At 51.7% G+C, this 24966-nt stretch overlaps 1 protein-coding gene across 11 annotated transcripts in view; it reads right to left on the reverse strand.

The window, feature by feature from the left end:
- NFASC (neurofascin) overlaps positions 1 to 24966 on the reverse strand; it is a 99421-nt gene that overhangs the window by 26527 nt on the left and 47928 nt on the right. For 6 of the 11 annotated variants that reach the window (XM_062013320.1, XM_062013319.1, XM_062013315.1 and 3 more), the window contains 17 exons: positions 17993 to 18104; positions 16915 to 17099; positions 16365 to 16496; positions 15370 to 15513; positions 14902 to 15013; positions 14637 to 14803; positions 13923 to 14070; positions 13006 to 13130; positions 12096 to 12131; positions 11226 to 11327; positions 10357 to 10554; positions 9338 to 9408; positions 8476 to 8698; positions 6589 to 6704; positions 5252 to 5456; positions 2247 to 2369; positions 1448 to 1621 (listed from right to left, as the gene is read on the reverse strand). In XM_062013320.1, the coding sequence (XP_061869304.1) occupies positions 1448 to 1621; positions 2247 to 2369; positions 5252 to 5456; positions 6589 to 6704; positions 8476 to 8698; positions 9338 to 9408; positions 10357 to 10554; positions 11226 to 11327; positions 12096 to 12131; positions 13006 to 13130; positions 13923 to 14070; positions 14637 to 14803; positions 14902 to 15013; positions 15370 to 15513; positions 16365 to 16496; positions 16915 to 17099; positions 17993 to 18104 (2373 nt within the window). Of the gene's footprint in view, positions 1 to 1447; positions 1622 to 2246; positions 2370 to 5251; positions 5457 to 6588; positions 6705 to 8475; positions 8699 to 9337; positions 9409 to 10356; positions 10555 to 11225; positions 11328 to 12095; positions 12132 to 13005; positions 13131 to 13922; positions 14071 to 14636; positions 14804 to 14901; positions 15014 to 15369; positions 15514 to 16364; positions 16497 to 16914; positions 17100 to 17992; positions 18105 to 22882; positions 22934 to 24966 lie in introns of all 11 variants that reach the window. The other 5 variants (XM_062013323.1, XM_062013322.1, XM_062013326.1 and 2 more) reach the window with 4 other exon arrangements.

The following is a 24966-nucleotide window of genomic DNA, read 5'->3' on the forward strand; positions in this document are numbered from 1 at the left end:
CTGATTCTTTTTTCCCCACAGCCATATGCAGCCCCAGGTCAATTATAGATGCTGGAGCCCACCTAAGAGGTGTCAGGAAGCATTTGATTTCCACTGGGTCATCAGTAGGAATCACTTTTCCTACTCAGAGCCATTAGTTGGGGAGGGGGAGATGGAGGAAAGGAGCCAAACCCTCCCATTAAATCAGAGCCCTAACCAAATCATGGGTCTTTTAGCAAATGCTAAGGAAAGGATAGAGACAGCTTTTGTCTCCCTGAGTTCCCTCAGGGCTCTGCAACTTTCACTTAGTTTGATGAATGTGCCACAATGGGCATTTTATCTAATGAATCTGGGAGTTGGGGCTTTGCTCTGGGGAGGGTCAGGGCAGCTGCTGGTTATGGGGTGACAGGGAGGCAGCTCCTGCCTGGGGTGTAATGTCTGGAGATGCAGCTGCTGCACCCTCTTTGAGCCACCAAAAAGCACCCCAATCTGCCCCTTTAGCTCATATAGAGACTGCAGAGGGGTAGCTCAGAGCTTCACCTTTAGCAAGGGGAGAGCAAGATGTACTCCTGCTCCAGGACAACTGAGGAACACAGGAACAACTTAGGGGGCAGCAAGATGAGCCTCTGGAGCACAGGACAGTCCCCCCCAGTCACCTCTGTCAGGAGGTTGGGACATCCCTTTTTTCTGTGGCAACAGGACAAGGGCTGATGGGATGAAGCTGGAACACAAAATATTCCCCTTAAACATAAGGAAAAACTCTTCCAGTGCTGAGGGGAGGGAGCCCTGGCCCAGGCTGCCCAGGGAGGGTGTGGAGGCTCCTTCTCAGGAGGTTTCCAACCCCACCTGGACACGTTCCTGTGCCCCCTGAGCCAGGGGAACCTGCTGTAGCAGGGGCTGGGCTGGAGCATCTCTCAAGGTCCTTTCCAGCCCCCACCATGCTGGGACTCTGGGATTCTTTTTTAAAGGAGAACAGACAAGATGCAAATGAATTTGTTGTGTCAAGTGGACAAGGGGTGATGGGCATCACCTGCAACACAAACAGTGCCACTGGCACAGGAGGAGCAAGTCCTTTGGTGCTGAGGTGAGGGAGCCCTGGCCCAGGCTGCCCAGGGAGGGTGTGGAGGCTCCTTCTTGGAGCTCTTCAAGCCCCACCTGGACACGTTCCTGTGTGACCTGATGTAGGTGGGAGCTGCTTCTCCAAGGGGTTGGACTGGATGAGCTCTAAAGGTCCCTTCCAACCTCCACCATTCTATGATTCTCTGACTCCTGCCTCAGTGTTCATTCCTGGCCAGTCCTTTCTCCACCTCTGCAGTAGACAACAGCTGTGCACCGCTTATTCCCATCTACCCATTGCTCTACTAACCCCTTGATCCTATAACCTGCAGCTTTGGGCTCATACAGTTACCCTCACATCCCCTCCCTGACCCTGCAAGCAAAGCCAGAAGCTGTTGCTGCTTGCACATACCTTCATTCAGCAGGGCTGGTGACTCTTCCACTAAGGTCTCTCCTTCTCCCACCTGGGTCCGAGCGCGCAGGAAGAAGCGGTAGCGGGAGATGGGGTCTGTCCTCTGCAGGGTGAACCTTGTCTGGTTGGGAGAGAAGTTCTCTACCAGGGTTCTGCCAGTTTTGGATCCATTAACTAGGGAGGAAAGGCAGGTGGTGGTGGCTTTCAACCTTGTTTCAGGTGTTGTGCTCTCTACCTCATCACCTCGCCCTCCCCAGGACTGAGCTGCTGTGGAGTGGCCACATGTGCTCAGAGCTCTTGCTGCTGTGACACACACCTTGGCTGGTGATTCCCTGGCTGGGGGATTGGCTAGTGGGGGGATTAGGCTTGTACAGGTGCTCAAGGAAGGGCACAGCACAAATGCCAGGGTCTCAGAGGAGGCTGTACTGCCCCAGGCATCGTGCTGGGCTGTGCAGGGTGTGCTGCACTCCAGGCAGCATCTCATACAGCTGGGAGCTTGTGTTGCAGTGAGCACATCAACTACTCAGACTGCACTTAAAGGTCTTTCTAAATCAAAAAGCAAACTTATTTCCCATCAATGGTTGAGTGTGGAGAGCTGCTGAGCACCCACCACCCTCCCTGGTTAACTGTGGCTGCCCTGCACTGCTCCAGGACTCCTCTCCAGCACGTCTCACCTTGGGCTGAAAGCCTCCAGTTCCCTACAGACAACCTTCTCTACCAGGTGAGGAGGTAACTAGCAGCAAGCAAAATAGTTACTGACTGAATTGTTAGCACTAGGAAAACAACATGGGGAACGTACAGGCTTGATATCTAAGGTTGTATCCTGTGAGGACTCCATTGGGATGCTCTGGGTGATCCCACTCCAGGTTGATGACTTCCAGATTGGGCTGTCGGATTCTTAAATACCTGGGGGAGCTGGGCACTTGGGAGGAGGATGGGGCCAGGAAGGGAGGGGGAAAGAAGAGAAAACAGACAAGAGAACATACCTTACAATACTGTCTACATCACAGGCTGCCTGATACACTTGAGACACTCCTAAGTGCACACAGAGAACACACACACACACAGGTAACACACACACACAAGGCCAGAAAGCAATTGAACAAGAATCTGTAGCATAAACCATGTGCCAGCCCAGGGCTTTCAGCAGCATTTGTGCAGGGAGCAAGAACCAGAGCAGCTCTGCATGCAGCCCCAGCCCCATGTGCTCTGCTCAGGAGGCATCCCCACAAAGGATGCTACAGCTGTGGAGAGGAGCTGTGGCACAGCTCAAGTCCCACTGCTGTGTTGCACACATACTTCACTGAGCTCATTTTCAGCCCCCCCACCCAGCCCAGCATTTCCATCTCATCTATTTCTCTGTTAGACCAGGGAAAAATGATAAGTAGCCTCTCTTATTGCAAAGCATCTGTAACCAGGGAGCTGGTGCATGCTCACAGTGCTCCTTACCCTGAGGAATGGCTGCTTGTATGGCTGCTCAGTCAAAGCTAGCACAGGAAGGAAAGCATTGTATGTTCTGGAATGAGATCATTCTCCTGGTTTACCCATCACTCTGGTGTCCTGACAGGGGAAAGAACTTGGCTCTCTCCTCTGAGAGATTAGGGATTGATTTTTCCTTTAACCAGAAGGTTTGTAAAACACCATTCAGCCTCCCAGACACCAATATCTGGCCAATCAAAGAGCTTTGGGGTAGAGGAAAAGAAGCATCCACAGTTTCCTTATGATAAGAGTATAATCCACTATAATTGTTTCAGTCAATGCCACTCGTGTGTGTGTGTAGCTACACTAAGGGAAGGCACAGAGCTACCCCAAAGGGATACAGCTACCCTAAAAGGGATAGTTACCCCAAAAGGGATACAGCTACCCTAAAGGAAGGCATACAGCTACCTCAAAAGGGTTATAGCTACCTCAAAAGGGTTATAGCTACCCCAAAAGTCATACAGTTACCCCAAAGGGATACAGCTACCCCAAAGAGATATAGTCACCCCAAAGGAAGGCATTCATCCACCCCAAAGGGATACAGCCACCCCAAAGGGATATAGCCACCCCAAAGGGATACAGCCACCCCAAAGGAAGGCATTCAGCCACCCCAAAGGGATACAGCTACCCCAAAGGAAGGCATTCAGCCACCCCAAAGGAAGGCATTCAGCCACCCCAAAGGCATACAGCCACCCCAAAGGGATACAGCCACCCCAAAGGAAGGCATTCAGCCACCCCAAAGGCATACAGCCACCCCAAAGGAAGGCATTCAGCCACCCCAAAGGGATACAGCTACCCCAAAGGGATACAGCCACCCCAAAGGGATACAGCCACCCCAAAGGAAGGCATTCAGCCACCCCAAAGGGATACAGCCACCCCAAAGGAAGGCATTCAGCCACCCCAAAGGAAGGCATTCAGCCACCCCAAAGGGATACAGCCACCCCAAAGGAAGGCATTCAGCCACCCCAAAGGCTCTGTGCCTCCAGCACATGTGTAAGTGCCTCCATGAAAACACACCCCATGGCAAAGCCCCCCTCCTGGAACAGAGTCCTCTCTCTGTAAACAAGCTTAATTATGGCTGAGGGGTTGAAAATCCTTAGAAGATGGTGACAGCTCCTGGGAAAATGTTAGTCCAGAGAGAGGGCTGAGAGATGCTGCTCTTGTGCAGCAGGAACAGGATGAAGAGGAGGAGAGGGATGAAGACCCCTCCCAGTGTTTTGCATTAGTTGAGACAGGATTTGGCTCCAGCCTCTACCATTTTCTCCTCTTTCATTTTTGTCAGGTACTGTGCCAAAACCAGCTGTGCTAGAAGAAGCTTCATTGCCAGCCCTGAAAGTGCAGCTCCAACAAAAAGTTATCAGTGGGTCTATAAATAGCTCCTGTGACAGCAAGGAAATGAAAACCTCAAGTTCATCCTTGACACAGGCTCTTTAAACAGAAGAACGAGGAGCTCTTGGCTTAAAAGCCTGGCTGAGGTATCTGTGACATCCTCTGAGAACAGAAACACTCAGGTCTTACAGAGATTTTGCTGCCAGATGAACACATTCACTCCCATTTCACAGGGAGCTGCTGGGTGACATTTGCAGGTCAGGCAGCAAATCAAGGGCAGGACGCTGTGCCTCTGAAGAGGCTTTGCAAACATCCCTCTGCTCCAGCCTCAGAGCTACTTGCTGATGTGCTCAAAGCACCTCAAGGGCATTTTTTTAGGTTGATGAGACAGTGTCAGTGGTCAGCTTGAGCTGCAGAGCAGAGATGTCACCTACCCTGGGGTGAGGAAGGTGAGCTGCAGAGCAGAGATGTCACCTGCCCTGGGGTGAGGAAGGTGTACAGCTCTGCTGGGTGCCAGTGAAGCTGCCCAAGAGCTGCTGCCTGGGCTCAGCTAAAAATTGCCTCTCATGCACCTCCCCAGCAGCATCACAGCCCCTGGTCCATTCCCCCAAACATGAACCACCCAACCTGACCTGCCAGGAGGCTGCAGGGAGCTGGGGGTCGGGCTCTGCTCCCCAGCAATGAATGACAGGACAAGAGGCAATGGGCTGCAGTTGGCCCAGGGGAGGTTGAGGCTGGAGCTGAGGCAGAACTGTTTCCCTGAGAGGGGTGTGAGCCCCTGTGCCAGGCTGCCCAGGGAGCTGGGGCAGTGCCCAGCCCTGGAGGGATCCCAAAGCTGTGGAGCTGAGGGGTCAGTGCTGGGCTGGGCAGGCTGAGGGCAGGGCTGGGACTGCAACACCTTCAGGGGCTTCAACAACCAAAATCATCCTGTGATTCTACACCCACCTCTCCCAGCAGGTGCCTGAGGGCTCTGGCACAACCCCTCTGGGAACATACCTCCTTCTGGTGTGGGGAACTCCTTCACCTCACTGCGTGGCCCATCTCCTCTGCCGTTGGTTACAACCATTTCCAGCTTGTAGTTGCTGTAGGGGAACAGCCGGGACACTATGCCCCGGTTCCTGTCTCCAGGAAAACTCACATGCTGCCTTTTTTTGGAGACCCACAGGTTCTTCAGCAAGCTACTGTCTCTCCAGAAATAGGCCTTCAAGAAACATGCATGGCAAGTGAAGCTTTTTCCTCCCCCCCCCATTTCGGTTGGCTTGTGGGGGTTTGTTTCATTAACAAAGCTTGGACTTCCCAAAGAGCAGCTCCCAGGTCAGTGGTGTTACCCAAGGAAGAGGCTGAGCATGGGGTTAAGTGCTTCCCAAAGGATCACAGAGCAAAACCACTAAGCTCAGGCTACAAAGAGCTGTTCCTGCTTCCCAAGCATTAGGGCATCAAGTGATTCTCCCTTTCTACCTGCACAAGGGGAAGGTGGGAACCCATCCAAGCACAAAGCCTGGACTTGGAAAGCCTTCCCCCTTCCAAAGCCTGACTAAATCTTATTTCATGCAGAAATAAGATTCATTCAGCAAATAAGACCAGAATGACAGAGCAGAGGCAGAGTAAAATGCAGACAGGGAGCTTTGTACCCAGAGGATTGTTGGGTTTGAAATGCTGGAGCTGTCTGCAGGACACGTGCTCTTGGGAACAGCTGAAACTCTGATAGAAGGGGCTCTGTGCAGGCTTGTGCTTCTTTTTGAACAGGGTCTGTACATAAACAGCAGTATTTTACCTCAGCAGTGTTCAGTGTTCAAAGAGAAACACCCCAAACCACGAGGGGATCCGTGCTGGCTTTAGTGCTGAGTTAGTACAGAGCGCTGGGTTTAGGCTTTGCAGGGGATGCTGCTCATTAACAGATGATGTAGGTACTTTGGGGATGACACAAAAACCAGCCTGTTTGTATCCATCTGAGGCCATTCCTTCACAGAGCCAGCCAGCCCATGGTTCTAGGCAGCTCTAGAGCCACCTTGCTGCATGGGTAGGACAACCCCTGTGTGCACAAGTGAGCACCTCAGATCCTGCAGCCAGGCACTGGGGAAGATCAGCCCAGCACCAAGCCTGGGCAGAGCAACAAGACATGTCCCCAGCCCCATCCAGGCACCACAAAGAGCAAAACCAAGGCCCCTTCATTCTCTGTGGTCTGTCCCCAGCCATGGCAAAAGGGTCACAGTGGCCTGAGGAGAGTTTTCTGTCATCCCCATCGCAGGCAGCTCCATCACCAGGGCCACCTTGGCTTGTGAGAAGGTTAGCTGTATTAATAATCAGGGCCAAAGAAGTTGGGTTTTGCTCACTCTGTACTCCTTGAGCTGTCCCTGGATGGTGTCCAGGTGCACTCTGGTCCAGGTCAGAGCAATGGCAGTGCTGTTTAACACTCTTATCCTAACATCCGTAGGTGCAGCTTTGGGATCTGAGCGTTCAGGGATAGAGCAGAGTGTACATTAGGCACCCACTGGCACCCCTGGAGCCCAGACACATGGACAGACACTCCTCTGCCCCCCTCACCCTTGACAGAGTTTTCCATGGGCAGTGCTGTCATGGGGATAATCATCTCCTTTTCTCCCTCCTTCAGTTCAGTTCCTGAGGACTTTTAACCTTGCTGAGACAGGAGCAAGCTCATCTTCCTGGCTCCTCTCATTTGAGGAGGGCAGAGCCTACAACCCTCCAAACACACAGAACAGCATCACTTTGTACTGAGGGAAATGGGCTGGTGGTTGATAGGGCAGGGCCAAAGGCTGGATTCAATGAGCTAAAGGTCTCTCCCAGCTGCAATGATCCCATGATTCACTTACCTCCATCCCCTTCACATCCCCCCTGACATGTGCTGAGTATTGGGTTTTTAGCAGTGCTTCCACAGGAAAGAAGGGGGAGAAACCCCCATATTTCACTCAGACAGCTGCCACAAGATCATTTGTGATCCATTTAATAACAGGGCTTCCTACCTACTGCTGGAAGAGACCCCACTGGCAGCCAGGCAGGGTCACATCCCTCTCCTAGTGAAGAGTTCTGGCAGCTCCAGCCCCCTCCTGCTGCTGCTGCCTGGCCAGAAGCACAGCCCAGAGTTACAAAACTACCTGTTACTTCCACATCTACTGATCTGAACTTGGCCCACAGCTACTGTTGATCCAGTTGAGTATTTTGCCTCCTGTGTGTGTGTAGAGGTCTGCAGTTACTTGGGGAGCAATTCAGACACGGCAGGGATGACTTACTGGAGCTTTCTGCAGCACCAGCCTCTCAGCCAGGCCCAGCTTTGCTTCCAGTGCTCAGCTCTTACCCTGATCCCCACTGTTTCTGCCCATTTGCCTTCCTGTTGCCCTGTCTCCTCTGTTGGTGTGCTCTCTCAGCAGCAAAGCTGCAGATTTTCATGCAACTGCTCTTGCCCTGCTTGTGCTCCCTTGACTTCAAGCCATGGATGGTCAGCTGGCTCATCTACCTTCTTGGTAATGCTAAAGCCACACAGCCAGGGACTCCCACTCATGCTGCAATGCAAGGAAAGACATATTCCTTCAAGAATAAAGCTGTTGGCAGCAAACCAAACAGTCCTAAACAGGGTAAGGATAATTGTAGTTGAGTCTTGGGTGCTGCAGCCACAGGAGGTGATACCAGTAGCCCAGAAAGAAGGTGAAAGGAGTTAAAAACAAGCTGGCCAGTGTTCTGTGTGATGTGATGGAGAGGTTTAAAGAAAGAGAAGTTGAGCCAATGGTGTGTTGCAAACAGGAGCCCAAGCTGAGGCTTAGCTGGGGCTTTCCCAAAGAAGCACAAGAATCCAGCCCAGGATGAACCATTTTTGGCCATTGCTATCACCTCTCATCTGAAATGAACCCTACAGATGCCCACATGGAATGTGGTTTGTTGAAACACAGCTGGAGCTCATCTTAAAGGGAAATCTTACTGTCTTGCACACCCAAAGTGTTGTCTGGGTGTTGTAGAGAGCAAGGGAGAGGCTCAGTGACCTGGGTCTTGTGGAGAGCAAGGGAGAGGCTCAGTGACCTGGGTCATACAGGCAGAGCCCAGAACAGAATCTAATGCTCAAGCTTTTTTCTTCTAATGCCTGGAGCTGGATTTTTGGTGCCCTATCAAGCAGTGCTATGAACATGCCCCAGGCACAGGTGCCAACCCACTGACCTTGGGTGGGATCCTGCCCTGTTAAACTTACAATGTGTGGCTGAGAAAGTACTCACAATCTTCCCCTGAGTAGCCAATGAAGGTGTCAGGCTCTGGTGCTCTCCCAAAGTCGTTCTCTGCCTGCACTTTGATCTCATAGGGTACGTAGATGGGGGTGTTCCAGACCACGTGCCTTGGTGTCTTCACTGTCTCGTTGTACCAGCTCCCTCGAGGGTCCCTTCGCCTCCACCTCACGATGTACCTGAGGTTGGGTCCATAAGCTTGAGTTGCATTCAGAGGCTTGAATGGACCAAAACAGATAAAGAGAGTGAGAAGGAGAAAGAGCAACTGTGTTTCTCTGGCACAGAGCTCCAAAAAGTCCTGTTCAGTAGCTGGTTCTTATTTCAGGCTCCATCAGTGAATGTCAAAGGAGGTCAATGCTTTTGTTCCCAGAGACAGACATACCTAGTCCTTGCCTTCCAGTCCCAAGGCAGGACCAAGAGCCACATCCTTACACTCCAGTCCATACTCCCACTGCAATTTCTCTCCCCCTTCCAGTTTCTGGCTTGTTTGTGGCTGACACCTGCTGTCCACAGAGCAGAGCAAGAGCTGCTCTGTAAGCCCTACATCCTCCTTAAGGAGCCAGCCTCTGAGCATCCTCCCTAACCTCCCTCTGTGATCCAGCTTTTGTTTCTCTGGCTTATGTAGTTACAAACTACTGATTTGAACCCTAATCTTCTTCTAGGTTCTCTCTTATAGATGCATCTTGTGGTTTTTACTTCCTCTGTGATCTTTCCAGGTCCCTTCTAACCTTTAAGAGTCTGTGATGCTGTGATGAGCTATGGGATTCTGTGTGGTACATCACATGGACTGGAGGTGCTGAGTTCTCTCTCCCCAGTGGGAAGATGCTGGGTGCCTGTCAAGCATCACAGAACTCACCGTCCACGTTATCTCCATGTTGTTTTTTTGGGTCCCTGCACCTTGAACTCCTGTGGGGTTAATTTCAGGACCTGAAATTCACATGGGAGTGAAAAGGAAAAAGAAACACATTTATGCTGTTGAAAACCCACCGTTTGAGTGGTTAAAAACAACCCCCTTCAGTGTGCAAGCCAAAAAGCACATCCCAGACAGCAGTTAATGGCCTGATTTTCCCAGCAGTTCTCATTGAGGTTAATGGCACACGAGACTCTCAGCACTCTTGGAAACCAGGACATTTATTTAGGAGCCTCTTCTCTTTTTTTTCTCCCCTTCTCACCCAAAATGTCCTACATCTTTGAAAGACAACCATTGTGCAGCAAGCCCAGGAGCAGAGAGTGAGAAGCAAGCAGAGCAATGTCAAAAGCCAACGCTAGATGCCAGCAGATATTGCACAAGTATTTCTGCACTGGCGAGAGTGAGAAACCAGCAACAACCACGAAAGCTGCTTGTGAATCCTTCATAGGGATTTTCCCAAGGGGTCTACAATGCACAAAGCACTTGGGCACACAAACTGAAGACCTGAGCCTCAGTCGTGGCCTGAGGTGCACTTGAGTCCTGCATCGATCTGGGCTCCTGACCAGCTCTAGCAGTGCACAATGTACTAGCAATTTGGGAATGAAATGCCTTTTGCTTGTGGCCAGCTTGAGTCTAACTTTCCAAGAGGCTTCTGAGCTTCCTGTGGTCAGAAAGGATGAAAGGCTGCCTTTAGAAAGCTTCTCTGTAAGGTGAACCCAGCCTTTCCTTCAGCAGATCCCGCTGGAGCGACCTTTGCATAAATCTTTCTGTTGGAGTTTTGCCACAGCCTTAAGGAGGTGGGAAATAAAACTACACCCCCAGCACACAACCAGCTCCTTCCCTCCCCTGTGTAAATCTGGTTCTCCTATAGGAGCTGTGGTCACACACCACAGGGGAAGGGTCTACATGGAGAGCGGTGGCCAACGTCAAGTCACTGTGGGAAGAGGGACTGTGATGGTACTCACGTGCCCCGTTGGTCTGGTATCGCTCAGAGGGGACACTGGGCAGGCTGCTGCCCACATCATTCACTGCAATCACCCGAAACTGGTAGTTGACATAAGGGGAGAGGCTCAGCACAGCAGAGTTGACACTGCCAGGGTATCTGGAGTGGTTATGCCACATGCCGGGTTGGAAGCGATCCTCCTCAAACTGGACGATGTAGTCTGGGGGAGAGGATGGAGAAGGTGGGGTTCAAGGTTTGGCTCACAAGGAAAAGCTCTGTGGCACCCAGTGGCAGGACAAGGGGTGATGGGATGAAGCTGGAACACAAAATATTCCCCTTAAACATAAGGAAAAACTCTTTCAGTGCTGAGGGGAGGGAGCCCTGGCCCAGGCTGCCCAGGGAGGGTGTGGAGGCTTCTCAGGAGGTTCCCAACCCCAGCTGGACACGTTCCTGTGCCCCCTGAGCCAGGGGAACCTGCTGTAGCAGGAGCTGGGCTGGATCATCTCTCAAGGTCCTTTCCAGCCCCCACCATGCTGGGATTCTGTGATTCTTTTTTAAAGGAGAACAGACGAGATGCAAATGAATTTGTTGTGTCAAGTGGACAAGGGGTGATGGGCATCAGCTGGAACACAGTGCCACTGGCACAGGAGGAGCAAGTCCTTTGGTGCTGAGGGGAGGGAGCCCTGGCCCAGGCTGCCCAGGGAGAGTGTGGAGGCTCCTTCTCAGGAGGTTTCCAACCCCACTGGACACGTTCCTGTGCCCTGAGCCAGGGGAACCTGCTGGAGCAGGGGCTGGGGCTGGATGAGCTCTGTAGGGATTGTGTGGAAAGTTTTCCCTCCCCTGTGCAGAAGACAGCAGAAGGGGTGCAGAGCAGAGGGTCAGGCTGCTGACCTGTGATGGGGCTGTTGTTGTCATCGCCAGGAATCCAGGTGAGCCGCACGCTCCTCTCAGCCAGGTCTGTGAGCTCCAGGTCACGGGGCCGGTCGGGTCGTTCTGTTGGCCAAGCAACGAGACAAATTAGGCTGGGACTGTCCCAGGAGCTGGGACCCCCAGTTCCCATCACTTCTCCAGGGAGAAGGGGAAGCCCTGACCATCTTAGCCCAAGCCCATGGGGGACAAGTGCTCTGTGGCTCGATTCACATCCTGCAGCTCTTGGAGGGACCAAGGCAGTTCCTCAAACACAAACGTGCTCATGTACTAATTGTGCCTTGCCTTGAAACCCAATCTGCTCCCTGTACAGCTGATGGGAAGCTGATGGGCTTAGCAGGGGGGAGATCTAATCTCACAACAAACTACACTTGCTGTCTGAAAACAGACAGGCAAATAAATAGACCAGAAAGGACACAAAACCTCAATGACAACACACACTTGTCAGAAATGCTCTGAGCACGTTGCTTTATCTGCTCCCAGCCCACATGGTTGCACAGAACCAGCTGCCACAGCAGCAACAGCAACAACTTCTTTCCAGGTGAAGGTCAAGGGATTCAGTGGGATGGGGGTTTTTGTCCTCCCATCAGTGCTCACCATTTCCAGGAGTGGGTAAAATGATCCTTGCACTCAGGAACTGACACTGTGGCACACGAAATGGTGTGGTGCAAGACCTTGGTACAGCCCATCTGGATGGGTATTCAAGGCCAACTTGGGCAGGATTTGGAAGCATCAGCTCCCAGCTTTATCAGCTGCCACACCTTGAGTTTCTGCTGGTGTTATTGGCCAGGCAAAACAAAAGTAAACCAAGGCCAGTGAATTAGTGATGATTACCTTTTGGTAAGTCTCTCAAACGGTTAGCAGGGACAGCTGCAAGGTAAGACATTGGTTGTTAACAGTGTTAGTTTAGTCATTAAGCTTGGGTGGCCAAAGGAGCACCTGGCAAAAACAAAGTTGCACATAGAGTTACAGGTTTCAGAAGGATCCCATCCCATCCTGCCTGGGGACCACAGTCCATCCCCCAGAGCCCTCCAGACATGCTTTGATTCATACTTCAAGTACAAAGCACAGGGGAAGTATCAGCCTGCTATGGAGTTAATTGGCTATTAGGGGAGAAGGAAGGGAAATCAATGAAGCTCAGTCAAATTATCAGGGATATGGGATTCATACTGCACTCTGACTTCTGCAGGGCACAGCAGGTCGGTGCTGTGGCACCAGTGGGTTGGGGAACCCCTGTGAATACAGCACCTTAGCAAGATCTGGGGTGGCCAAGAGTAGGGGTTGATGACTCTGTGTTTTGCACACAGATGGGTGTAGGGAATGGGTCTGGGATTGTCACTCCTGCACTGAAAAGGGGACCTGCAGGGCCAGCAGCTCGCCCCTCGCTTTCCAGTGTCCCTCAGCACCCTGACACACGGTTACATTCACTTGCAAACTCAGGACTGTTCTCACAGAGCCTCAGTGTGCATGGTTGGATATTTTTAGCTGTATTCAATAACTCCTCCTTTTTATTTTTGGTCTTGCATGCAAGTTGTCTTCTACTCCAATTCAGCTCCAACCTCTGAGCCTGAGAGCAGGCAGCACGTCCTTGCTGAGCCCTGCAGCAACGGAACACAGCTGCTCTGCCAGCATCTCCCTGAGCATCTCTGCTTCAGAGGACAATTCTGTGATCCCACATCACCCTTTCAGCCTGACCTTGTATTAAAAATAACCCCCTTAGGCCTGCATCAGAGGACAGCTTTACCTAGCACAGTGAGGTAGGCTTTAGCTGAGTCCTTGTCCAGCTCCGTGCTCGCTACACAGGTGTAATCCCCTTGGTCCTTTTCAGCCACGCCAAATATTGTCAGGCCATCATCTTCTTTCTTCATCCTTGAAGGGATCATAGAATCATACAATGGTAGGGGTTGGAAGGGACCTTTAGGGATCACCTAGTTCAACCCTTGATGATGAAAACAATCATTACTCAACTGTGCCCAAGCACATTAGCCAGGACTGAGGTCTAACTGATCAAATACATATAAAAGCCCAAAGAATGTCTCTGCTCAAAGGTTTTTATCAGCTAAGGATGTGTTGAGTTATTCTTGGAAGCTTCATTTCCTAAGGAATCAGCAGATGTGCTCTGGGATGTATCTGGAATCATCACACTTTGAGAACAGCCTGACCTGTGACTGGCTCATGTCCTGAGATCAGATCTCACTTCATGGGAAGGGAGTCAGCTAAGGAAAGGAAATTACAACTGTACCACTCACTGATAAGAAACATCCATTTGGAAGCAGTTTGTTATTAACCCACCCATTTTATCAAGATGTCCTAAAATAGCTGTAAAGAAAACCCATAGACAAAAGTCTTGCTTACTGAGAAGTCAGTGTTCATGGACTGTGTCTGCTGGAAGGAGATGGGAACATTAGAAGGATCAAGAACAGCTCATGTTGCCAAGGTGGGGAACTCAACTCTCATGCTCAAGAGATGAAAAGATGCATAGATGAGGTGCTGAGGGTCATGGCTTAGTGCTGGGCTTGGCAGTGGGTGAACCTGATGATCTTAAAGGTCTTCTCCAACCAAAATGACTCTAGGAATGTTCATCCATATTATCCCTGGCTGAAACATCCTGTAAGAAGTCTGACCCTCGTGGGAGAGAAGAGCCATGTAACAAGCACAGACCTGTTTCCAATGTAGAGGGGTGCATCATCCTTCAGCCAGGTGACGGTGAGTTTCAGCGTAGGGTCGTGCTTGATTCGGCAGTGGAGGCGAGGCATGGAGCCCCTCTTCACCACCTGATCTTCTGGCCCTCTCACAATCCTGGTTGGGTCTGCACAAAGCCAGAGAGGAAGAGTGAGGCACCAAACTGCTGCCTCTCAGCTCAGGAACTCAGTGAAGAGAGGTGTTACTTGGAAAGGACAAGCACTCACGTCAAGTGTTTGTGCAGCTCGCTACGCTGAACTGCCTCCACTACAAATGAATTCATTTCATCAGCCATTAATTCATGCTGAGCCTTTAAAAAACACCCCTTTTTCAGAGTCAGCCATCAGTTCTGCTCAACAGGGAGAGCCCCAGTGCAAACCTGACTCAGAAGACGTATTGCCATCAGTTAAGCCTGAGGAACACTCTGCATTTCTCTTTGCATTGCTTATGGCATCTCACAGCTCAGGATTCACACCAAGCCCTGCCATGGCTTCCATGAATCCACAGCTTTCAGTTGTTTTCCCAAACATCACAAAGGAATCACTACCATTTCCTTGATTCCAGCTCCAGATGAGGTAGTGCCTGTCCTGCTGACAGACTGGAGCACACAACCAACCCTCCCTGACCCTAAAGTATTCTTCCTGCTGCAAGTTTCCAAGAGACCATTTTGATCTGAGCCCTTTGTGCCCCTACCTTTGACCTCCAGGCGAACCTGAGCCTCTGCTTTCCCCAGGATGTTGGTAGCCACACAAGTGTAGATGCCCTGGTCCTCCTTCCGAGCCATGCTCATCTCCAAGCTCCCATTCTCGTGTGCCTTGTAGTTTCCTCCATCCAGCGTGTTCCCCTGGCCGTTCTTAAACCTCACAACACCACAGAGTGCTATTGTAAGGGAAGAAAGAGCAGGAGACCTCCCCTTCCCACCCCTGGGGACTGGCAGGGGATGTGCTGCAGCTCTTACCATCTCAGGGTGGGGATGGGGGAGCCAAAGAAGGGGCAGTCCAGTCGGGTCCTGTTGTTTTGTATCACCTTGATGAGCTGATTGCGAGGGGCCAGGATTCGTGGGGGCACATCTGCAAACAGCAACAGTCACAGACACTGGGGAAGAAAAGCAACTGCTGCTCCCTTCCCAGCCCTTCTCTTTTGTTCACTCATCCTTGCTGGTATGTGCAACACTCAGTAGAGCTTCTCCATTCCCTCTCACCTCCCCTTTCCAGCTTTGCTGCACGAACCAGCTCAGTGCCAGCATGCCCTGCTCAGCCTTGCCTTGGCTTTGCAGACCCAGGGCAATAGACATCTGCTCCAAAGCCCATTTTGCAGAGGTCACACAGCTCAGTGCATCAGCCTCAGGGTATGTAACAGCAAAGGAGGAAGCAAATAGAGGACTCTGGCAGAGAAAACTTGAGTATAGGCTGCCACAGGTGCTTACCCAGGACGCTGACAAAGGCGTTGGCGAGGAGGTAGCCGTGCTCGTTGGAGGCATTGCACTGGTACACAGCACTGCTGCCAATCTGGGTGTCTCGGAACACTATGGTGTCTCCAGCCACCTCTCGGCTTGGGTTAGGGGGTGAAGCTTCAAAACAGAGAGCACTCTTTACATTCAACTGTGAACAAACATTCCCAAGACTCTCAGGATCCTTGTGATCCATCCCAGCTCAGATCAAAGCAGATGGTGCTATGTGACCTCCCCAGTCAGCAAAGACACAACTCAGTTGGTCTGAGAAGGGCGGGTGGTGGATGTGCTGAGGTGCCAGAGCTCACACACACTACACAGCGTGGTGCCTGGCAGCCCCACAGCAGCTCTGGCTCTCTGCTCAGCTGTGAGATCCCTGGCTGGTTTCTTTAGTGAAGGAGGTACAGATTCTTCCTGTTCTCCACCCCTCCTCTGCCCTGCTGAGGCCTTATCTGGAGTCCTGGGGCCAGTTCTGGGCTCCCCAGCTGCAGAGGGACAGGGAACTGCTGGAGAGAGGCCAGTGCAGGGCCACCAAGATGCTGAGGGGATGGAGCATCTTCCTTGTGAGGAAAGGCTGTGGGACCTGGGGCTGTTCAGCCTGGAGAAGAGAAGCCTGAGGGGGGAGCTCATCAGCACTCAGCAACATCTAAAGGGTGGGTGTCAGGAGGATGGAGCCACACTTGTTTCTGTGGTGCCCAGTGCCAGGACAAGAGGTGATGGACACCAGCTGGTACATAAGTTCCCCTGGCACAGGAGGAGAAAGTCCTTTGGTGCTGAGGTGAGGGAGCCCTGGCCCAGGCTGCCCAGGGAGGGTGTGGAGGCTCCTTCTCAGGAGGTTTCCAACCCCACCTGGACACGTTCCTGTGCCCCCTGAGCCAGGGGAAGCTGCTTGAGCAGGGGCTGGGGCTGGAGCAGCTCTGTAGGGCCCTTCCAACCCCCATCATTCAGGGATTCAGGGATTCCTTGCTCACCTTCTATGGGCTCTCCGTTCACCAGCCACTGTATTGCAGGCTTGGGGTTCCCATTGGCTCGACACACCAACCTGCCATCCTCACCAGGAGCCAGAATGAGGTTTTGAGGTTCATCCAACCAGTATGGAGCAGCTTTAAAACACACCAATGCACCCATTATAAACACAGCTGTAGTGCCTCATCCAAAATCCCCTCCCTACCTGCACAGTGCTGAACTAAGGCATGAAAACACCCCTGGGCTGGGCTGGGCTTCCCTGGGTGCAGTGAGGGTCAAGAGTCCTCTTCCTCCCTCATCTTTGACCACATGAAACCACAACCACTTCTACCAGCAAAGCTCTGCTGAGTTCCACCAGCTGAGGTCACATCTCTCACTGCTTTTAGGTCACTTTGGCCAAGCAGCAAGTATCACTGGATACAGCACAGAGAGAAGCCCCCATAGAAAGCCCCTTCCAACAAGTCAGAGCATTCCCTTCCATCCTGCTCCTGTGCACACTCCTCCCACAGCTCCTGGGGGTGAAGGCATTGAAGATGTGAGGTAAAGGTGACGTACCCTTCACTCTCACCGAGATCGTGTGGCGGATGCTGCCCATCTTGTTGGAGGCCAGGCAGAAATACTCCCCAGAGTCCTCCTCAGACACGTTGGAGATACGAAGAGCCTTGTTAAAGTTCTCCAGCTTGGTTTTGCCTGCTGGGAGCTCTCCTCCTTTCTTGTACCACATGATGTCTGGTGCTGGTCTAAGAAGAGGGTAGGAGGTAAATCCTTTTGCAAGATGAGAAAGTTGCTCCTATGAATACAGCTGTTAATCCTGCCTTTGGGAACCATCCACCCAGGGCTGATCCAACTGCTGAGCCACTCTCCTTCCTGCCCCAAAACCAGCATCCTGAGCATCATCCTGCTTGGGGATGCAGAGGGGCTGTGCTGGCACTGCCAAAGGCTGACCCTGAGTCTCCTTCCTTGGAGGTCTTCAAGACCTGCCTGAACACGTTCCTCTGCAACCTGATGTGGGTGGGAGCTGCTTCTGCAGGGGGGTTGGACTGGATGAGCTCTAAAGGTCCCTTCCAACCCCCACTATTCTATGATTCAGTGGCCACAGATGTCCTCACCCACAGTTTATGATATGCTGTGGTAAGGAGCACCCAGGAGATTTGCCAATAGTAAGGAAAAAGCAGTGGGGAATTCCTCTTGGACAGCAAGTGCCTGAAGACACTTCTTCCAATTAACAAGTGACAGGACAAGGGGAAATGGGCTGCAGTTGCCCCAGGGGAGGTTGAGCTTGGAGCTGAGGCAGAACTGTTTCCCTGAGAGGGGTGTCAGCCCCTGTGCCAGGCTGCCCAGGGAGCTGGGGGAATGCCCAGCCCTGGAGGGATCCCAGGGCAGAGGTGCTGAGGGCTGTGGGTCAGTGCTGGGCTGGGCAGGGTGAGGGCAGGGCTGGCACTGCAGCAGCTTCAGGGGCTTCTCCAACCCAAATGACTCCATGACTCTGTGCCACCTGCTTCTCTGAGTTAACAGCAGTTAAAAAGATGAGATCCCTTTTCCTATCTAGAGGTATTTCCACTGGTGATTCAGCATCTTGGTCCCAGAGGAGTGCTGGGGACCCCCCTCTCCCATCTCCCCCAGTGATACATACACTCCTGAGGCAATGCACTCCAGCAAGAGATCCACCCCTCGGAGCACCATCTGACTGCTGGAGGTCCCGTAGGGATACATGAAGCTGGGAGTGGTCTCTGGGATCCCTCGGGCTGAAATCAGCAGGGGAAAAGGAAAACAAAAACAAAACAAACAAAAACCAAAGTGCTTTTCAATTCTCCTTGGCTGTAGCAACAGGGAGGGTGAGTGCACTGTTTGCAGGAGGATGTTGGCAAGCTCCCAGTCAAGCCTGGGACACTGAACTCACCCCAGAAATGGACCTGGAAAGTAGAGAAGGGCTCAAGGTAATGTTTAAAGTTAACAAATAAGGTAGAGAGAGGACAGCTAAACAGGCAGGGAGGTAAAGAAGCAGCAGAGGATGGGCAGAGGGAGCTGAGCCACAGGGAAAAAGCCCCAGACCAGCAGCTCCAGACCTCTCCTGCCCATCCCTGCCTCTAGCACAAAGAAATGGGCTGAAATCACATGAGACTTGGAGATGCTGATGGACAGAACATGTAATGACAGATAAAAGGAACAAATGGGCACAGAAAGGGTTCCCTCAGATAACTGAGCCACTTTGTCCCAGAGATCTCCAAACAATGGAGGATCCTGGTGCTGTCTGGGGCTGGAGCAGCACCAAGGAGGTTTCTCACCCTTACTAGGAGCAAGGCATGGAAGGATTGTGCCCTCTGGAAAGGAACAACTTAGTGACCAAAATGACAAATTTCAGGAGCAGACAGGAAAGTTTAACAGGAGAAAACCAGGGGAAGACACAAGACAACTCTACAGATACACACAGTGAAGGTCTCTTTGTAGGGGGGAGAAAAAAGTGTTTATTAATGGAATAAATGCTCTTCATCAATGGAATCATTAAAGCAGCACAGAGAAGACAAAACAGGATGAGATGGACTTGAAAGCAGCAGTAGCAGAGATGGAGGTTATGAGATTAGGAAAGGGAACAGACTGGCCAGGGTTGGCATGGGGTCACTACAAGTACCAAAGTGATCCATGAGAGCCCACCCCAATGAATGAGGATCTTGGGGTCCAGACCAGGCTCTCTCCTGCTGCCCTGAAAGCTTGGTTTGCTCAGTGAGCAGGAGGCAGCCAGGTGTGCCCAGCACTGAGGGGCTTTTGGGGATGCAGAGGTCTATTTGGGAAGCCTCCACCTGGGCACTGTTAAGGGAAAAAGGCTGGGAAGAAGGAGGGGACAGAGGGCAGGGGCTGTCAGTGGGGTTCCTGTCAGCCTGTCTTAGGGAGAGCCTGGAGTCAGGCTCACAAGGGAAGGAGGATCAAGCACCTAAGGGGCAGGTGTGGAGAGGATGGGGCTACACTTGGTTCTGTGGTGACCAGTGGTCAAGTGGACAAGGGCTGATGGGCATCAGCTGGGACACAAACAGTTCCCCTGGCACAGGAGGAGCAAGTCCTTTGGTGCTGAGGTGGGGGAGCCCTGGCCCAGGCTGCCCAGGGAGGGTGTGGAGGCTCCTTCTCAGGAGGTTTCCAACCCCACCTGGACACGTTCCTGTGCCCCTGAGCCAGGGGAACCTGCTTGAGCAGGGGGTTGGATGAGCTCTGCAGGGCCCTTCCCACCCTCACCATGCTGGGATTGTGTGGAAACCTCAACCCCAGGAGTTAATCTCTGCCTTTGACACAAGTCCACACCTTCTGGCACGTGGCCACTCGTGAGCATCCCAGCGCTCCCCCCGCTCCATCAGTCAGTTAGTCAATTATTTCATTAATCGATTACCAGGACAGGCAAATCTTCACTTTACCCTCAAGGGCCATTTCTGGGGGCAGGCACACTCTGCTGTTTACTTGCCTGCTTCTGCAGAGGATCTTTTTCTTGCTTAAAAGCACCAGCCCGTGCTGGGGCTTTGTGGAGGGACGACTGTGTTTAAAGGCACTGTTGAATCAAGAGCTCCCATACCCGGGCCAGACTCAGGAATTTCTCTCTTCTCAAGTGATTAAGAATGTGGGATGTTATTTTATAAGCCAATATTGGCTTTTATTAGCCAACAGGCTGTACATTTCACTCCCACAATGAACCCATTTGCTCAGGAGCGTGGGGCATGAGCAGGAGGGAGAAGCAGCAGTGCAAGCCACATTTTACAAGCCATATATTAATGATGAAAATAAGGGAGATAAATTAGTATCCCAGCCACTTATTAAACCCAACAACCACCCTGCATAGCTGATGAAGCTTTTTTTTTGCCTTAGTACAGCACTTCTAACGATTCCTTTGCACTTTATAATAGGGAAAGGCCAGAAATTGTCCCAGCAGAGGTACCCACCCAGCTCTGACCATGCAGCAGCTGCAGCTGGAAGCTGTCAGGCAAACAGCAGCAACTCACCCAGCTGGTTGGATGGAACAGAGCTGGAGAAACAAATCCCATGGCTATTTATTTCACCTAAAAAATAGGCTCTGCTTCCAATGTCTTGCTGCTGTTGTCCCCACCTCTGTGAAACTGGACCCATTCAGCTGTGAACTGGGCATCCCAGAAACCCCAGAGCAGCCCAATGCCCAGTGCCCACAGTCCTGACCTGACAGCAGTTAAAAATTGGACATCAGCTTGCATTTCTACTTAGAGATAGGACTATGAATATGCACATCCAGACACATCCCATCTGTCCTCCTCCTGCACAGGCAGCCAGCTTGAAAACACCCCACATGCTTGCCAAAAGGGGAAAAAAAAAAGAGAGTAAAGAAGAAAAGGACAAACTGGGCTTTCATTTCCATTCAGTAGAGAAAAAAAGGTGAGAAGCTTCTGCTAATGAAATATTCCACTAACCCTTTTAGGTCATTTTTCCTGCATGATTGCAGGCAGCTTGCCTAGGGAGCTGAGCTCTGCAGCAAGGAAACCATTGCACCCCCTTGGGGATGAGGGGAGAAGGGTTTGGTTGCATCTCTTGCCATCAGCCTGGCCCTGGAGTGTACTTGGAGACAATTGTCCCCCAAAGTGCTGCCCAGCAGGTCCCATGTCCCTGAGGTGAGCTCAGGCACAGGCAGGGCAGGGGACTGGGGGAATGCAGAGCCCAGAGCAGAGTGATCAATGGCACTGAGTCTGGTTGGAGGCTGGTGGCTGGTGGGGTTCAACAGGGATTGGTTTTGGGGCCAGGCTGATTCAACATCTTCATCAACAATCTGGATGAAGGGATGGAGTGTCCCTTCAGCAAGTTCCCTGCTGGCACCAAACTGGGAGGAGTGCATATAATGTGTGCAGGAGTGCTCTTTGCATGTAACACAGAGCAGTCAGCTTATCCTTACACACTTAGGAACAGAAACCTGGAGAAATGTATGAGACTGTGCAGAAGAGAACTCATTTCCCTGACCCAGTGACTATTAAACATCCCTTTTGCCTCAACAAAGACATGCAGCAGGAGATGAAGAAACCCACAACCACCACGGTGTGACTTTCCCTGAGCTGCTCAGGGCTGCAAACACAGAAGTCAAAGAGAAGACACTCACTTTGAAATGCAAACATGGTTTGCACTGCTGATAGATTCACAGGAGAGCTCACCACTGGGGTTTGTCTTTGAGCACTTTGTGCCTGTGAGGGAGGCATCTCCTCTGGTTGATGCCAGTTGTTGCACTTGCCACCCAAAGCTCATTTTGTTGGCCACCCCTCTTCACATCCATATCTACTAATATATTCAGGCTGCACCCAGCACATCTGCAATCATCAGCACTTTCTCTGAGGCTGGTTCCTCTGCTCAGCCCTCCCCAGCTCTCCAGCATCCTCAGAATCCTCTCACTCTTGGCCAATGGTGAAAGGCTGCCACTGGCACTGCAGAGCCCTCACCTGGCACATCCTCCTCATCCCACACTGCAACTCTCTCTGCTCTTAGCTGCCAAAAGCACTCTTTGTCCCCAGTTTCCCTGTGGAAGAGCAAAATGTGCCCTGGATCGTGTGGGGCACAAACCTGTGGCTCTGTGTGGAAGAGGATGAGACAATGGCTGAGCAGGATTGCACTGCAGGGCACAGCTGAGGATGAGCAAAGGGCATCCCTGGGGCTGTCCCCATCCTGCTCCCACCCAAGCCTGGTCCCTGGAAGCAGTACAAGTGGCACAATGTGACTCCTGCCCACACCAGCAACCAAGAGGTTTCTGGTGAGGTATCTGCAGCCCTGGTAGTGCTCTCACACACACCCCCAGCTCCCTGTTCCCCTATAAACCCCTGCTGCTGCCCACCCTATCTGTGACCCTTCCAATCTGCTCCCAGGGCAGCCACTGTGCCTCAGGGAGCTGCAGGGTTTTGTGTCTGAAGCATAATTTATGAGTTTGGGATGGGCTTCTGCCATCAAACACAGGCTCCAGAGGTAATGTCCCTGCCCAGACAAAAGGCAAGAGCCTGGTGAAAGCATCTAGCACACGTACAACCTCACCACCAAGAACCAAAGCATCAGCTTTGGAGAAAACCAAACACTCCTTTCACCCCCTCCTCCTTTTCTTCTCCCAGTCACTGCCTGTGTTCAGCCACAGAGACAATAGATGCTCTTTCTGATGACAGAAGAGGGATGGTAGGTCTTATCTTTAAATCATGAGCTGAGGACAAGCCACTTCTTGAGTGAGGAACATTTTCCTGCGAGCAACATCCCCTTAACTCAGCTGCCCCTCAAGCTGAGCTCCCCACACCCCCTTCATCCCCTTCAAACTCTCCAGTTTTCAACTGTGAGAACGTGGAGGGGCTTTTGTCACCACCTGGCTCCTTTCACCTCACTTGTTTTAAGCCAAACAACCCAGGAAAGAGGCCACTGGGCACACAGAGGGGCTGCGTGGGCACAGGGGAAGGGCAGCCAACGGGTCACTGCCCGGTTAGGGGGGGTGGGTGAGTGGGGTTAGAGGCACAGAGGGGGTTAAATCAAGAAGGTCTCCCAGCAGGCAGCGTTGACTCACCACTGTACATGGCAGTGTGATTTCGTAAGGACGTTTCGTTATGGGGCTTCTCTGCAATAAACAAAAGAGCGTGAGCGGCGCGAGCGAGGGGACACAGCGCTGGGGGCACAAAACCACTTCCCAGAACACAAGAGGCAACAGGCAACAGCAGGGATCCAAAAGCACAGCTGCCTCCCAGGACAAACAACAGAAGAACAGAGGTAAAGAGGAGCTGCTTTCCTCCTGAGAGGTGGGAGGGTGAATAAACGCGTGGAAGTTGGGTCACTGATGTTTCCTTGGGGTGTTTTCTCTGTGGTGTGGAGATATTTGTATCTCTGGGGGGGAAATAACCCCTAAAGTCAGCACCATTTGGAGAAGAAAATGGGGGTTTCTTCCTCTCAGTTTCTAAACTCTGATGGGAAGCATACTCTGGCTGCTCCTTCCCAGCATAAAGCACAGGCTGGGTGCAGCAGTGGGACAGGGCAGACAGGGGTGCTGAAGGTGAACACAGACAAACAACAATGATAATAATAATAATGAGGTTCTAAAAGCACAGTCTGCTGTAAAATCCCCCCTTTTTTAATGACAAGGTAGTGAAAGCAGATGGTGGGACATGCAAAATGCTCTTCAGTAACACGCTGCCCTGTTTACTGACACCCACCAGCAGCCATTCCCTGTACAGAAGACATCCAACTGCCTGGGGTGGGCAGTGTCTTTTATCCTTTTTACACCACCCTGGCCCATGGCTACTGGAGGATCTGCCCTCCTCAGCTTACACTGGGACCCAAAATGCTGGTTTGGTGTGTGAGAACACCCTGATTTCCACTGAGATGGGGCACCGCTGTGTTATGGTATCATCAGCCCAACAGGAGATGCAAGAGGCTATGCTGCCTTCCACAGAGCTGTTGTAACTCATCAGCCACACACAGTATCTGTGCAAGGGGGTTAAGAGAACCCAGAAGATGCCCAAGAGCAACCTGAAGCTGGATACACCAGAGGAACTCTGCAGGGGAAGGCACAGGTGGATCACTCCCCCAAAACTCTGCATTTTCCCTTCTGGCAATCCCAGTTTCTCAGCACCTGGGGAGCCTTTTTGCTTTAAGGACAGCCAATGTCCACAGCTTAAGGCTTGAGACAAATACAAACTTGTGTCCTTTGACCACTGTATGTCTAGAGAATTCTTGATACCTTAACTGGTGTGAAATGAGAGCCTCAGTTATTTAATGCTGAGGTCCTCTGGGGTGGCATTTGCATCTGATAACAGCAGATGTTGCCAAAGCACGACTTGAAGACAGGGTCCAGTATAACTGGGGGCTAGTTCTACATAGCCTGGGAGCAAAATGCTGTGGTGGCATCTGAGTGGAGCTTCTGTCTGCACAGAAATCTTCCAGGATTGCTTCCATGATTTTCCTAGAGGCTGACAAATCTGTCAGCCTTTGGAGGCTCAAAATGACCCCAGGTCTTTGCTTCCCAGAGCTTCTCCAGCTCACACTGACTTAAGAATCAGTCCTTCCCTACCAGGGAAACGTTGGCATTGTTTGTCCAGCTCTGTAAACAGACACATCATGCTCAGAATTCATTAGCTACATTAATTAATCACCTACATTCCTCACCATTAGCAAAGAGCCTGTTCACAGCATTCATATTGCTGATTCTCAGCTCTGTGCTTTGCACAGAGAAGAAGCTGTTATCCAGGCCCCATCTGCTTCTCACATCACTTTCAGGTTGCTTTAATGGTGTTACTACTAATTTAAGCTGTTGCAAGACCAGATTAAGCCCCCAACACTGGGATTCAGGAATGCCTTGTGCCTGCTTTGGACAAAGAACCTGCTCCCCAAAACACAGCCTGCCAGCACATGCTACCCCTTCCTCCCAGTTGGACCTTACAGGGAATGGGAGATGACTCCAGTCTGATGGCTTGGGCCCATAAATGCTGTTTCCATATCAATTGCTGATGCTCTGCACACACCCTCCCAAAAGAGAGCCCAAGCTCTGCAGGACCTGCATCAACTTCAAAGCTTCGTGTCCTGCAGCACTCAGGTCGTGTCCCCTCTGCCAGCAACTCCCAAGGCAGCTGCCACCAAGTGCCTTAGCAGCAGGAATCA

This window comes from Colius striatus, chromosome 22, assembly GCF_028858725.1.
Source record: "Colius striatus isolate bColStr4 chromosome 22, bColStr4.1.hap1, whole genome shotgun sequence".
Lineage (NCBI taxonomy): Eukaryota > Metazoa > Chordata > Aves > Coliiformes > Coliidae > Colius > Colius striatus.